The following is a 16236-nucleotide window of genomic DNA, read 5'->3' as shown; positions in this document are numbered from 1 at the left end:
GTCACCTCCCTGATGGTAGCAGGGTGAAGAAGCTGTGTGATGGGTGAGTGGGATCACCTGTGATGCAGAATGCTTTGCACTGGCTTTCAGTCCAGGAGAGGTCCTCTGTGATGTGCACACCCAGGAACTTGGTGCTGCTCACTCTCTACACAGTCGCACCATTGATGGTCAGAGTAACATGCTGAGTGTGTGCTCTCCTGAAGTCTACAACAATCTCCTTTGTCTTCTCCACGTTCAGAGAGAGATCGTTGTCACTGCACCACCCGGCCAGGCTGCTCACCTCACTCCTGTAGTTTGTCTCTTTGTTGCTAATGAGACCCACCACAGTCGTGTCATCCTTAAATGGCCTAGCCCCAACCTACCTTTCTGATCTCATACAACTGCACGTTCCCATCCAGGTCCTTGTGCTGCTGGCCGTCCCCAGAATAGGACCGAAGCACAGGGGAGATAAACTCTAGAATTTATTACCATTTTCTGTGAAGATGGCCCCAACATTGTCTGCTTTTAACACATTTTTATCCTTTGGAATTTAATTCATTTTAAGAGCCGTTTTATTTCCCTTCTAGTCATTGCGGTTTCACTTTTTACTTTACATTTATGTAATATACTATGTACAGTTTTATTGTTTTATGACCCATATGTACAATACTTTGGTCAACTACTGTTGCATTTGAATTTGCATTAGAAATAAATTCAGTTTGAAACTTGACAACACACCCTTCACTGGAGTGTTCATTTTTCTCCACACACAATTCTAAAGCCTCCACCATGAAGATTTCGGTGTTACACAAAGATTCATTTGAAAAAGAGTTGTTACATTCTTCAACGTCATTTTTAGTCCTTCATGTTTTGTCAGTCTTACATGTTCCTTTTTGTTTGGACAGTCCTTTGGCAAATTACACATTTCGTTCTTCAGCCATATTTATCATGGGGGTTTGCGCCTAGAGCCAATTTTTTTTTATTTTATGGGTTGTTGTGTGGCGTTTGACTCTAGTTCTTCTAGGGATGGGTGGATTGATCCTCAAGTATCCTCACTTAAAAATATTAAGTGCATTTAACAATTCACTTTTAATTACTTATCAAGAAATCTGGTGCATAAAATATGCTTTTAAGTGGAAAAAAACTATACAAGCAAATAATTGTGTTGGATAGAACCATTTAGAAACCATTGCCACATTATTACATTAGCCTACATAACATTGTTACTATACTTAAAATTCTGAAAAATGCATCACTGTTTCCAAACAAATATGAAGCAGCAATAATAATAATAATAATAATAATAATAATTTCTTGAGCTGCAAATTATACTGCAATAATTTCTGAAGGATCATGTGACACTGAAGACTGGAGTATTGATGATGAAAATTCAGCTTTGATCATGCATTTTAAAAGTTAAATTTTTTAAATATTAAATAGAAAAGTTATTTTAATTGTTATTTTTCACAAAATTGACCCCCCCCCTCCCTTTTTTTTTTTAAATAAATCCAGCCCTGGTGAGCATGTGTACATGTAATATTTATTTTAAATTGGCTAGTTTGTGCAAGTAAATTAAAAATGGTTGTTAAATGTTCAAACGGATTGGGTTATTTTCTGTAATTGCGGATAATAAATCTGTCAAAAAAACAAAAAAAAATGCTAAAGTTTCACCTTTAGGGCTAAAACAGCCTGGCAACCTTTTACAAAAATTAACCATGGTTTTAATACAGTAACCAGTTAACCACAGTATGTGCAGTAAAACTGCAGGAACCAATTTTACCATGATGATGATGATGATGATCATAAAATACATTTTAGTGGTTCTGTAACACAATGTTTATTTTTCATGACACACCCTCAAATGGTGCAAGTGCTAACTGTTTATCTTTAACAATAAGGCCGGCAGTATAGAGTAAGGCTAGTATGGCATCTGGGAGCTCCACTTTGAACTTTTACGTAGCCTGTTATAATTGACATTCAAACTCGATGTATTCCACTATAGAAACACCGCTGTCTTAAATGATCCGGTCAAACTCCGTGTACACATTATACTGTCAATCTTTTTCTTATTTAACAGTCCAATTTTGCTGAGTGTTTGCAATTCCAACGACAGCATTCAAATCCTCAGCGGTAATTTCCAGTGCACTGTCCCTTGCTCTATCTGTTAGTGACAAGGTAACCTCAAGTGGGGGATTTTTGTAATTACCAGCAGCAGCCATCCACTGCTACCAATGTTGACTCAATAACCACAACTGTTCTTAGAATTAACACTCTTTACTGCTTCATCACATTCAAGCACACCAGCTCAGTTTACATAGGACAAAAAAAAAAAAAATCAATAAATAAACTCAGAAAACCTGCACAAACCCTGTGCAGACTAGTCTCTTCACACATGAGCAGTAGATAACATTGAACATGCACTACTCCATTTGAATTCAGGAATTGACATTCTCAATTGTATTCTGATTGGTGCTCATCTCTGGTGTGTACCTCTGTGTCGTCTCCCTCGTCGGCCTCATTGCCATCTCTGCTGCTGCTCACTTCATTGCTCTCTTCTTCTTCCCTAATAACACCATCCTCCTCCTCATTATCATCCTCATCATCGTCATCTTCCTCCTCTTCCCCATAATCCTTAAGTGGTTAAAAAAAAAGTTAATATAATCAAATTAAACATCCCTGAATGTCAGCTGCGGTGTGATTGCATACCTGCTCTTCTTCCTCCTCAGATTCCTCTTCGTGGCCTCCCTTACCATCGGTGTCACTAACAATGACTATGACATGATGATCAGGCTCCCCCAGGCTTCGATGGGTCTCAGAGGAAGGTGGAAGAAGTTGATCTCCAGGGACAGACTGAGACGGTCCTGGTTCCTCATCCATCTCCTACAAATTAGAGTCGCTCTCAAACTCCTTCACAAAGGCATGGATATAAAACCTTTCTATACGTTTCACACTTCTGCTGTCTGGATACAAACAGGATGTTTCTACACACATCCTCTTGCCATGAGCATCACCTGTCGAGCATCAGGAGCCTCCTGGCTATCGCCCAGTACAACACTCTCAGCCTCAGTGCTGTCTTCAGCCAACATCTCTTCCTGCAATGTATAATTTTGTTGTATTATGTTGCACACAGATATAATTATTCATTTAAAGCAAGAAAATAAAGTGATGCCAGCTTGACTTATAATATGCTTCAGTTATGAACCTTACCTCTAGACCTGCTCTATGAATGCGAACCCTCTTGCAAATGGGGGTGTCATTGGGCTCATCCTGGGACTGTGTGTCAGCAGACATGCTCTCTTGTTCCTCTTCATGGGGGCGTTTGCTCAAGGCACTACTAGGAGACACAGACACTACAGGAGGACACAAAAAAGCTCATGTGTAGAGTGAGATGCTGTTACAAACCTGTTCAGCTAATCTAGTGGAGTTTACAATTGACTTTACCTGCACTGGCACTGCTTGTGCTAGCAGTGGCACTCCACATCCCTGTAGGTGTAGAAAGAGGCCTGTCTAGCTGTGGGTTTGGGAGCATTACAGCAGCGGGAGGTTCCTGGTTGGATGGTTCTGCAGGGGGTTGGGTTTGTTGCTGGGTGGGCTGTATGAATGCAGTGGCCTGGCTCTGCTGTTGAACATTCAGCGGAGGTTGAGCAAGGGTAGTCTGAACATTAGGGCTGGTGGACCGCACTGAACCGCTGGCACTGCCATACACAGTCACATGTTCAAGCGGGCCGTCGGAAGACTGCATGGCTGCAAGTCAAATGGAAAACAAATTTTTATTTTATCTCTTTCCCCGCTATTGACAGAATTATCCAGCTTTCCATGATTTCACTGGTGTATAGCAGGTGCTATTAATCATCTTCTGAAAGAGTATTGAACATCTGAATCAAAACACCACAAAGCAGCAGAAAAAAATTATTTAATGATCCTGGAAAATGTATAGGACCATACAACCTTTGGATGTGTTCATGGAAGTGGGCTTGCCCACATTCAAGTGATAAAAAAAACAAACAAAAAAAACCAAAACAAGTCAAGGCAGTCATCAAGTCAGACTAAAATGGGTTTCCTTTGTTTAAAAAGAGGCTTTGTTCTTTGTTTTGACACTTTGCATGCTCAGATATTCATACAAAATTAAAAATGCTGGCAGAGGCTGGCAACTTAAAATAAAAACATTGGCAAGGAAAGTGTTGATAGATACAAAATTTTGCATATATATTTTAGCATTTTTTTAATGTATTTTAGTATCATGTTGATATTGTAGTTAAGTTACATTTTCCAAAATATTTTCTTTCATTTAAAAAGGTTTATGGTTTCAGTATTAGTTATTGATAATAACCCAGACCAAAAGCATAGTCCAGCACTTACACTCTTGGCTCTCCACCTGTGTGGTGGGCATGACTGTTGCAGTGGGTGTAGGGGTGGGCACTGGGGCAGGAGTGATCATGGGTTTGATGCTGGCCCTTGGGGTGGATTTGTTTCCTGGAATGGCTGGAGGCTTGCTGGAGGTTGCTGCCATTGGTGTGGGCTTTATATTAGCAGTTGGAGGCTCTGAAGTGCTTGCACTATAAAAAGCAACAATGTAGAAATGCTTGATTTATAGAGATGGTTGACTTTTTATTAATTTGATGATTAATGTGTACCACCCCCTTAAAAATATACTGTACCTTCCTCTTTCTGCCACTGGGGTGGACTTCAGAGAGATCTGTTGCTGTTCTATTGTCCTTTGCGGTTCATGGATCTGAAGACAAAACAAAAGAAAGAGAGAGAGAAAAAAAAAAAAAAAAAAAAGAGAGAGAGAGAGATAGAACCTTAAACATTTAAACTTGTTCAGTTACAGGTTTGCAATTGCACAGCTACGGTGGTGTTACCTTGCTGGAGCCCTGTTCTGGAGGTTCATCTCTCTGTTCTCCAGGTCTCTCTTGCTGCTCACGGAGTTCTCGCAGCTCCCTTTCCTGTCTGCTCAGACGCCCCTCATACTGTGACTTTAGTGCACTCAATCGCACTTCCATTTCCTCTTGTTGTTGCTTCAGCTCCTCATTTTCTTTCTGGAGCTGACCTTTTACACCTGGAGATGAAAGTGTCAAACATCAAAAGGAAAGATCTGACATGGACCAAATCTCAAGGTCCAACTAACTAGAAGAGAAAGACTATTAATTTAGAAAACGGGGTCAATTCTTACCAGTAAGCTGGCTGATCTTCTGCTTGGCCATTACTATAGCCTTCTTGGTCCTCTCCTCCTTTTCAGTCAGCTGCTGTTTGAGTCGCTCCTCCTGGGAAGATTTCTCTTGAAGCTCTTGCCTGAGTCGTGTGAGCTCTGCCTGTAGATGAGAGGCCTGTTCCTGTGCACTGCATGCCTCTGCTTCCCGCTCACCTACAGTCTGCAAATGACAAAAGGAATCTCACACAATGAGTTTCAAAAAGGTACCCAATCATTTCAGTTTGATCTTAAAAGGTTGTGCAGCACATTTCAGTGCACACGGTTTTGTGACAGTGTAAGCCACTATGTAAGGCAGAATCTGCAAAGAGCCTGTTTTAGACAGAGCCACAGAGAAAAGATGGAAAATTGTAAATTCCAAGTGAATAAAATGAACTAAATCAGTTCATACAGGTTTAATAAAATATGAAATGTTTTAAATCAATAAACATGTGTAAAGTGAAAAAAAGATTAAATCACAAACCTTTAAATCAGACAGTGTACTTACTCTTTTGAGATTCTCCAGATGGCCTTCCAGTTCTCTTGTCCTGTTCTCTGATTGGTTGAGGGACTCCTTGAGGGTCTGAAGTTCTTGAGCTGATGCCTGTTGGGACTCTTGATCCTGGACTGGTGCAGATGCTGCTGCAGCTACCAACTGCACAATAACCCAATTAAATCATACCTCCACTACAAACACACATTTGCGATTTTAAACCACTTTCTCAATCATAAGCCCTGACGCACCTTGTCATATTCAACCCTGAGTTCCTCGTATTGGGATTTGTAATGTCGACCAATCTTTTTAACTTGTGCGATGGTTTTCAGTTTCTCTTGGATGTCCAGATTTTTGGCCTCCTGGTCTTTCTTCAGGCTATCCCTCTCCACCATCACCTTCCCCAAGTTCTCCCTTAGGTTCTGCAACTGGGATTGCAGCATACTCAAACTGCCACTGCTCCTGAGCAAGCAAGCACATATACATATATATATATATACACACACACACACACATACAATCACATTCATAAATTAGCCAAGAAAAGATAAAAAAAACTTTTTTAGCCAGAGAAACTTAAGCATCCAATGAAAGTAGAAAGTTTCTTTAACCTGGCAGCATCAGCTTTGAGTCGATTAGTCTCCTCGACAAGCTGCTGGATGCGTTTGAGGTGTGCTTCCCTCTCAGAATGCAGCCGCTTGTACTCCTCAGGGTCAGTGTCTTGCTGTTGGCTCACCAGGTGCTGGACACCACAAGAAAATATGAGGACCCAGTCATTTTCATCAAATGACAAATATCGTTTTTGAAGGCAACATCTCAAAATACACACAGTCTTACCTGAGTGCGAGCTTTCCAGCGTTTGATATCTTCTTCCAGAAGCTTTTTCTCTGCCTGTAGCATACCACTCTTCTCACTCAGCTCTGCATTGGACTGCTGCATGGGCAAGATATTTGACTCCAGTTTATGCACCTGTGAAACAAAACAGTTCTGACATTATCATCATCATCCCGTTTAAGCAAATACATGTGACTTTTTATTCAATTTAAAGTATACATTTTTCATACAGTATGAAAAACATGCATAATTCTTCATATATAAAAAAAAATAACTTAAAGTCTTGGAGATCAATAAAAAAAAAAAAATGAATACATTGTTTTTATACTAATAAAAATCTCTCTTAATACAAAATCAGGTAAAGCAGTATTTCAACTAGCATATAAAATCGTTGACTTTTTTTTTTTAATAGGGATGGCTTGCCTTGGTTTGAGTATCCTGCAGCTCCTGTTCCAGTTTCTCTTTCTCCTCCCTCAGCATCTTATTGGTCTCCATTAGCACATTCATGGTCTCGGTCTTCTTCATCAGCTCATCATGCTGGGACAGAGTCTTTGCAGTCACCTTTAGTCAATAGTTAAACACAAGCAAAAGGAAAATACAGGGCTGGTAACCAAGGCAGTTAACTACTACAGTTGATCAGGAATCAAACTGTATACATCTGGTTTCTCCAAATCAACCTGCATCCTCTCTCGCTCCACATTCAGACTCTCTTGCACATCCTTCAGCTCTCTCTCCAGATGTTCCACTCTTAGCCTGTGCCTCAGACTCTCACTCCGGACCACCTCCAACCGTGACTCTGCAATCTCCTTCTCCCGTCGCACAAACCTGCAAACCACGTAGGAATGAGAGACTGCTGTGAATAAGGAAAAACTAGAGAATAATCTACATCTCTTTTAATTTCTCCTTTTCGCAATTTCTCCTTTCTCGGTTTATCACTTTCCCCTCTGAAAAATTTGAATCACTGAAATTCATAACATATGGGAGAAAACAAAAGACCTTAGGATCTCCATGAGCTGCTCCGGAGACTTGTCCTCCTCTGTCAGAGAGATGTTGAGTGGACTCTCACTGGTGGTTCGCTGCAGCTGACTGGCCATTTGTCCACTCAGAATCTGTATCTGCTCGTGAAGGAGTGTGTTCTGCCTCTGCAGATCCTCACAGCGAGACTCCAACTTGGACTGCTCCTCCTGATGTGGAGAGAAACAAAATAACTATGAAAATGCCATTACTTCCATAAAGTTCCAAATTCTTTACCTTGATTATCTTCTCTTGCTCCTCCCAAGAGATACGAGCCTCTAGTAGCTGTGCACTGGTGCTCTGAACTTTCTCCTCCAGCTGCTGTCTGAGATGATCTGCCTGCATAGCCTGTGCTTTGGCAGCCTGCAGTGCTTCCACGTCGGCCGCATGCAGCAACATCTCCCTCTCATACTTATCCTGCGCCTCAGCTGTCATCTTAGCCTGCTCCTGACCGTCCAGGATGGACCGCTGCTCTTGTGCAGCAGCAAAAGAAGCTCTCTCCAGGGCATTCTGGTGATCCGCCTGCAGGCTGCTTAGAGATTTCCTCAGCTTGCTCAACTGAGATAAAGGATTAAAAAAATATATAAGTCAAATTCTGCTTCTAAAATCAATGCTGATCTCCAAGAATGTTTAAAGAGTGTATCACAGAAAATTAACAGTAAATCAATAAAAACACCCATTCATCAACTTGGCCCAACCTGGTAAACAGCACTGTGACCTACTGTGATGGATGGACTCTGTTTACACCAATTTATACTGAAAGTATACATCTCTTTTTTTCTACTCACTATAACACTTAACAATTTGATGCATTTACCATTTTCTATTTAAATCAAATTGATTTTGATAATAGTATTTTTGTCTAATCTTATTTGTAGTCATGTATTTTTTTTTTTTTTTACATCTTTTTGGCTTAAGTTTTTCATGGACCCCCTAAAACTCCCTTGTGGCTTAACATTTTCCCATGGATCCCCCTAAACTCCCTTGTGGCCACCCCCAAGACCCCAGTTTGAAAACCCAAACTGTTTTAGTGCAAGATACCTTGAATAACATTTGTGGACTTTTTTCCTAAAGTAAAAGGAAAAAGTGTAGAATGTGCGCTTTAAATCAGAAAGGTCAAAAATCCATTAAACAAAGAGTGAGAAGAGGTGGGAATTAAATACCTCTTGCTCCACAGAAGCAACGGCTCTGCTTTTCTCTTCCAGCAAGCTCTGCTTCTCCTTGTTTGCTTCCAGAAGTTTCTGCTCCAGATGTTTACACCGCTCCTGAGCTGCCTCCACTTGGGTTTGCACAGATGTTCGCACATGCTCAGTTACCTAAAAGTGGAAGAGACAGGACTTTTTTTTTTTTTTTTACAAAAAGTTAAAATGAACCTCATTATTTAAAAATGTCCATTATTCATGTTGTCTTAGTTTTTATGCAAGGTAAAGGGTGTTAGAGTGGAGCACAGTATAATGATCTTTCATAACACCAACCTGTTTCTCTTTATTCAAGGACTCCTCTAAGTTAAGACTCATGGCCTTGTACTGCTCCATGCTGGCAGTAGTGATCTTCAATCGTTCGGCCAGCTCTTCTCCCTTGCTCTCAGCCTGCCTCAGCTGGGCACACAGAGCTTCCATGTCACTTTCACTGCTCTGCAGGCCTGGAGAGGAAAAACAGCAACAATGCTCTGTTCTAGTTTGGATGCTCAACCTCATTAGCTAAAGACTAGGGGTGCGATGATAAATTGATTCGTGAACCCATTCTGCGATTTTTTTGAAAAACATCAGGATTCTCTCTGAAATTGATTCTGAGCTTTGTTTTTAACAGCAGAATTGATCCACAAATTGATTTATCGTAATAAGACCAAATAACTTAAGTAAAAATACAAATGTTACAATATGGGCTTAGTCAGGAGAACAGCTTCTCACCTGTATGTACCAAAGTGGACACCAGCCAGCTCTCCCTGCTACTCCTCTGCAGCTTTAGGTTGTTAAGCTCGATTTGGGCAGCACTAAGCTGTTCTCTTGTCCTGTGGTATTGTGAAGTCTGTGTTTCCAGCTTCTTCTTTACATCCATCAGCTGCATCTATGTTGCGAAGGATCGTCAAAGAGAAGCGAATGATCAACAGTTCCAAATGGTGGAAATTAGAGCGAGTGAGAGCAAAAGAGATGTGGCCCTGACGTTTTGATTGCGTGCCAGCAGGTGCTTCTGTTCCACCTCATTCTCAAGTCTCTTCAGGAGCTGAGTGATCTCTCGCTCCTGCTTCTCAATCTGAGAAGTCAGCCGCCGTCTGGTATCCGTCTCAGAGCGCTCCAGGGTTGCCTGGACAATTCATTTACAGAAACATTACGTTTTCAAAATATCCTTTGTGAGGTTTAGATTGTTTATTTCGTAAAAACACTTGTTACTTGTATTGACTTGAGATTGGTCAGCAGCATGTTCTGGCCAAGCTGTTGGGCCTGGAAGGACTCCTTCTCTTGTGTCAGTCTGATCTCCACCATCTTTAACATGTCCCTCTCTTTACGAAGGTTCTCTGCTTCAGACTGAAAGAGAGAGATGATTCATTTAATTTAGACTCAACTAACAGTGGTCAGAGACATCTGCACTTGTGTGAATGAACCAATAAGACACCTCAACTATTGAGAGTTTCTCAGCTGCTGCTCGCAGGTCCTGGGTGAGGCGGTGTATGGTCTGTTCACTCTGCTGGATTGTTGCAGCCTGTTTCTGAGTCTTCTCGTTCAGAGAGGCGATCTCCTTGCGGTATCCCTCCACATTGTCCTGGAGCATCTCAAACCTGACATGTACACAAAATGTAAAATAAATTAAGGATTCTATATTTTAGAAAAACCACGAGAAACAAGGGAACCGCATGAGTGGATACCGTTTGGTGGTGAACTCCAGCTGTGTGGAGATCTTGGTGTTTTCAGAGCGCAGTGCAGTCACTCGATCCTGCAGTTTGTCGCTTTGCTCAGTCCAGACTTTTTCAGACTCAGCTTTTTCCTTTTTATAGGCCACAAAGACTTCCTGAAGCTGATCAAACACAGAAATACTGTAACAAAAAATTACCATTTTAAAATATACATTCATATAGGCAACAGTAATTAAAAAAAAATTGCAATAATGTTTCACAATATTGCTGTTTTTATAGCATTGAGCAGATGTATGCAGCCTTGGCAAACATAAACATTATTTCTTAAACTAAAAAAAAAAAAATCCTAAACTTTTGAACAATAGTTTATGCTCAATGTTATGTTATTATTAATAGTCTTGATGGGGAAAAAAAATGCTATGGGTGGACAGCCTGCTCTGGACAGCCTACCTGCTTCAGAGCAGCCTTGGCCTCTATGGACTCTGTGGACTCCATTGCCGTGGCAAACAGTCCTGCAGGGGTGAGTGCAGTGGGTGTGACGGCTGGAGAACAGCTGGGGGTTGTGCTCAGAATAAGCTCCTCATTACCAGTACCTGTCACAGTAAAAGTTTATAAAACTTCAAACTCTTCGTCTCATACAGTCTTGAATAGTCACAATAATTGCACAGGGTAAACAAACTAGACTAACAGACTAATAATAATTACCCTGTGAGAAGGTGACTCCAGTTGCCTGGGTCAGAAACATGCGGAACATATCCCTTTGTCGTGCCACAGCATCAACCTTCTGTAGATCCTGAGTTCTCTTTTCCTTCAGCTGCTCCAACTCACGCTGGAGCTCCTCAAGATATTTCTCCACCTCACTGCGTCTGAACACACAATGAGCATTATGCGTTATAAATCGATATTTAATCGGATATCAGATCGATAGATCTACTTCAATCTCACACACAGACACACTTACTTCATGGTGTCGCCCTCCAACTCAACCTTTTCCTTTTCCTCACTGAGGTCTCGTAGTGCCACTAGGAGACGCTGGTTCTGCTGCTGCAGCTCTTCAACGCTGCGGAAGGTGACCAGGTGCTGAGAAATAACCTCTGAAGTGCTGCTCACATCCGCTGAACACACCTCATCCTCCTCACGCATCACATAGTTACCACGTGCTTCCTCCAGCTCAATGAGGAGGACCCGCACCTGATATAGTCATGTTAAAACAACAAGATTTTAGATTTAAAAAAAAAAAAATCCTAATCTCTTTAAGAGATTAATGCCTGAGCTTCTCCATCAGGCCTCACCTGTTGAGCCATGTCACCCAGCTGCACCTCAAACCTCTGATTATCTCTCTCAAACACAGATGCACGTTTGTTCCCTTCATCTGCTTCTTTCTGCAAGCGGTGGATCTCCTGAAAGATCCAAGAATAATTCTTTTTATTTGTTTCATAAGCGGTCATTAGGCAGAATGCATTTGGCAGTGTAAAAATTCAAGAGCTTCATTTCTACATTCTCACCGTCACGGCTTGCTCAAGTTGAGCAGAGAGACTGCAAACAGACTTTTGCATGCGCTCGTACTCTTCTCGCTGTCTCTTCAGGATGGGTGCCTTTGCTTCCATCTCCTGCACAATATCATCTAGGTACTTGTGTAGTCGTTTATTCTCGAGTTTCTCCCATTGTAGTTGTTCTTGAGTCTCAGTATAAGCTGTATATATCTATACAATATAGGAGAATGTATATTAAAACTGAAAAAAAAAGCTTCTGTGAAAATGAACGATGCACTTTGCATCACAAAGCAAACAAGGTGAGTACCTCTGTAAGTTTCATGCCTGGTTTGATGATTTTCCCAACTGCAGATGCTGTGAAGGACACTGTGGTCACATGCTCTGCTGTAACAATTGAAGCGGTTCATGGAATGGCGACAAAAAAAAAAAAAAAAAAAAAATTACAAACACTACTAGTTAAGAAAGCTAAGAAAATACTGTGGTGATGTGAACCTCGGTGTTTGGTGACAGACAACAGCTCATTAGCATTGTCCAGCTCTTTCTCCTGGCTGCTTATTTTCTCTTTCAGTTCAGCAATTTCTTTGTCTTTACAACTCTCCAGCTCTGCAATCTTCACTTCCAGAGCTTTGTGCGCTATTCAGAGTAGACGAGACATTGCCACAGACATGCAAATACACACAAACATCAGTTTTGGTTAATGGTCCTCATGGCTGTCAACATGTGTCTGACCGGTAAAGTCGCTTACCCTCTCCAGCCTCTTTGAGCAGCTTGTGAAGTTCATCAACAGCTCTGCTGAGCTCCTCACTCTTGGCCTCTGCATCAGCTGCAGCTCCCTTTGAATCAACAAAATTGGATCAACAGAAATTCTTAGAAATAACAAAAAATGTATACTTCATTTTTATAATATAGATTCATGAATTCCTTTAAACCCTTAAATAATTGAAGTATATGGTTAAACTTACCTTATACAAATTTGAGAGTTTGATGTTGGCATTGAGCTCATTCCTGAACTTCTCCTCCAAATTGGCTTGCTGTTCCTTTGCCTAAAAGTGTGTCCAATAGATTATGAAAAATTCTGGAACAGATAACTTCAGCGATGAACGGCATTGTCTGACCTCTCTTATCTTGGTGATCATATCCTCAGCTTGCCTCTGAAGGTTCTCATTGGATGCCTTTAGACTGGTCGCCTGATCTTGGAGGCAGGCGATCTACACAGGTACACAGAGATTAGCACATGGACTAAGAGCTTAAATATCACATTTCAAAGTAGAACAATATTCATAACTTAAAATACAAATAATACATAAAATAGAAAAAGTTTGTGGAGTACTTCATCCTCCTTGTTATTAAGGTTGCATTGGAGCTCCAGGATCTCATTGCCTTTTTGCCGGGAAAAGAGACAGCAGCTCTTCACTCTTGGCCTTAAGCTCAGTATTTAGGCCAGGTCACCTGCCCCTGGAGTAGATCTTTCTCCTGCTCCATTCGTTTCTCTTTAAACTGGAAGATGAAACATAGTGTCAGCATATCAAAAAATCACTTTTTAGGGGCCTGGGATAAAATGCCAGTATGTTATAAACAAAGAAAATATGACCAAATACATTGATTTAATTGAATTTTACCTTTGATCGAGACCTCCCATGGCTTCGCGACTCATCCAGCTTGAGCTGAAATTGCATCTTTTCTGCATTGACTTCCACCAATCTATCATTACAGAGACTTCAGGTCCTCTATTATTAAATAAATAAAAGAAAAAGGAAGAAAATAAGTATATTGCACCACTACTGCGGGTTTAGTACTTTTTTTTTTTTTTTTTTTTTTTAAAGAAATATACTTCTATTTAGCAAAATACGTTGAAATTATTAAAAGTGACAGTAATACAACATTACAAAAGATTTACAATAATAAGAAGTTTTAACTTCATTTTCATCAGCAAACCCTCAAAAAAAAAAAAAAGTCTATAAAAATATTAAGGAGCTCAACTGTTTAAAACCATTGATAATAAAAAGAAAGTTTCCTTAGCACCAAATCAGAACATTAGAATGATTTCTGAAGGATCATGTGACACAGGGAAAAAAAGTTTTTCATTGATCATTAAAGAATGCTTATTACATCTATGCATTTAACAGACGCTTGTATCCAAAGAAAATTACAGTGCATTCAGGCTATAGATTATTTTTACCAGTATGTTAAATATATTAATATACCGCTTTGTCGTTCCATCTCCTGGGACCTTCTTTCCAATGTACGTACAAGTTCTCGTTTTTCTGCCTCAAGTTCATCTTTGGCTTTTGAAAGTATCATTCTGCACAAAGGCGGCACAATTTCACCTCTTCAACATCACAAAATTCAAGACAAGACACATACGTTCTACTCTATCAAAGTGTTAGGCTATACGGTCTTTCATTACCTGTTGTGATTCTAGTTTGGTGTATGAAGACACTTGCTCCTTATTTTTCTCTCGTAAGCATTTCAGCTCATCCTCTGTAAACAAAGACAAGTACAAATACAACATCAAGCCTGTTATTTTAATTTTTTTATCAAAAAAGAGGGGTTTGACTCTCACCTCCTTACCCAGTTTGTAGCACTCTTCTTTCAGTATCTGATGCTCTTGAGTCTGGGACACAAACTGAGCCTGACTCTCTACAAACTTCTTTTCAATGTCAAAATACTGTTGTTCTACAGGAGAAGAAAAAAAAGAAGGAAAACCAAAACAAAATCAACATCCATACAAACAAGTCTATGGTAATACATGCAAAAAGAAAAAAAAAATCTTTCAAAAATATATTCAATAATTGCAACATATGCTCACGACATAGTTTGCAGAACAATATGTACAATGGAAAGAATTATGTTTAAAAACGATAATGAAAAACCCAGGCCTCATTAGAAAGTTTAACAGTTTACAGCATATTTATTAAAATAACATAACCTTACCATTATCCACACGAAATTGCTCCTGTTGTGCCTTCAAACAGTCAACTTCACATAGATGTTCAGAAATGTACTTCTCTAACTTACTCAATACATTTTGGGGGAGTTTTGATATCTCCGACCGCTCCAATATTTGCTGCAAGATTGCAGCCGCCATTTTTTTCATTGCAATGACTCCTCCCCCTTTGCGTCAAACGTAAACATGCTTATTAATATTTCCTAACAGGAAACACCCGTCCGCCAGGTGACGCTGAGCGGCTCATTCCAATCAAATCGCCGTAAGTCATTTTGTGTGTGTGTGTGTGTGTGTATGTATGTCTATATATATATATATATATTATATTATATATATATATATATATATATATATAATATATATATATATATATATATATATAAACAACGACTCTCATAAGCCACTGAAAAAAATCTAGTAAAATCGATAGCGAGGCCAAGCAAGCTGATCTCTGAAATATATTTGCTACTTTAATTTGATCAGCGATGATGACACTGGATTACTGACAAACCCGGATTATGTACATTAATGGAAACAAAATAAAGCTATACAGTATGACCAAGCAGCAGCTCGGTTCGTACAAATACATGAACACAAGAGGGAGATGTAGTATCATAAATGCACTGTCGACTTGTATTCAAGGTCAGTCGGAGAAAAAGAGTGAGATATGGATGGTGTGATAAAGTTTGACGTGCAACCTTAGTTTAACACTTTTTTTGTCAGATTTGTTTCAATAGTCAAATATCTGTAATGCAGTAAAACTACATAAACATGCTTTTAGTAGCTACAATTCTTTCTCTGTTTGAGTTACATTTTTTATTATCTTTTTTATATTCTTAATAATCTACTCACTGTCCATAAATTTGGATAATAAATATCTTAAAACATTTTTCTTGTTGATTTATGTATTGTTTTAAGAAAAAGGAATAATGTGCACAGTTATAATGATTTATTATTTTATTTTGTTACAGTTTTTGTGATTCATGTGATAACTGAAACAGATTTATGTGCTGGTTTTTACTTTTGTTTAATTTCTACTTGGCTCATCATACTGTATCTCATACAGTTTTGACATTCAGTTGATGAATAGCATTACCTGCCTTTGCCTTCTCTTTTTTGCTTTTATTCTCTAGCAGTTTTCCATTCCTTAGACCAGTCATAACACATATCAATGTGGCCGCAGATGAATAATCAATATGGAATTTTCAAATGGAAGCAAAAACATGCAATAGTTGTTAATGCCGTTAGTTGCCCCACGGGCACTGGATATTATTTACAGTAAGACTGTCTGTATGGAGAGATAGTGTAACCTCGCCTCTCTTTGCTATGCAGCCTTAACCTTGAATCAGCCAAGCAATGCTCTCTCTTTCCCCTCTTCCAAACGTCAACACACTGTAGAAAATAAATACCCATGGGAATGTCTCAAGACCTCACAAA

General features: G+C 39.7%; 1 protein-coding gene and 1 long non-coding RNA gene across 2 annotated transcripts; both read right to left on the bottom strand.

Moving 5' to 3' along the window:
- Positions 1-2237: 2237 nt before the first annotated feature.
- Positions 2238-13491, bottom strand: LOC113062668 (nucleoprotein TPR-like). The gene is made up of 37 exons (XM_026232653.1): positions 13472-13491; positions 13183-13273; positions 12968-13060; positions 12815-12895; positions 12598-12685; positions 12345-12485; positions 12160-12236; positions 11865-12062; positions 11652-11759; positions 11321-11550; positions 11065-11225; positions 10810-10952; positions 10372-10520; positions 10122-10284; positions 9899-10033; positions 9672-9812; positions 9419-9575; positions 8984-9150; positions 8672-8824; positions 8550-8576; positions 7746-8066; positions 7491-7678; positions 7172-7319; positions 6918-7055; positions 6498-6629; positions 6272-6402; positions 5912-6122; positions 5676-5822; positions 5153-5351; positions 4842-5038; positions 4638-4711; positions 4339-4535; positions 3421-3723; positions 3187-3329; positions 2991-3071; positions 2686-2859; positions 2238-2610 (listed from the first exon to the last, which is right to left on the bottom strand). The coding sequence occupies exons 1-37, from the start codon at positions 13489-13491 to the stop codon at positions 2431-2433; spliced, it is 5487 nt and encodes a 1828-aa protein (XP_026088438.1). The 3' UTR covers positions 2238-2430.
- A 760-nt stretch (positions 13492-14251) lies between these two features.
- LOC113062805 (uncharacterized) lies at positions 14252-14944 on the bottom strand. Its single transcript, XR_003278592.1, has 3 exons — positions 14787-14944; positions 14416-14528; positions 14252-14333 (listed from the first exon to the last, which is right to left on the bottom strand). It is a non-coding gene; the product is annotated as an uncharacterized LOC113062805 (long non-coding RNA).
- Between the last annotated feature and the right edge of the window lie 1292 nt (positions 14945-16236).

This window comes from Carassius auratus, chromosome 45 (genome assembly GCF_003368295.1).
Source record: "Carassius auratus strain Wakin chromosome 45, ASM336829v1, whole genome shotgun sequence".
Taxonomy (NCBI): domain Eukaryota; kingdom Metazoa; phylum Chordata; class Actinopteri; order Cypriniformes; family Cyprinidae; genus Carassius; species Carassius auratus.
This window is presented reverse-complemented; position numbering and strand designations above follow the sequence as displayed.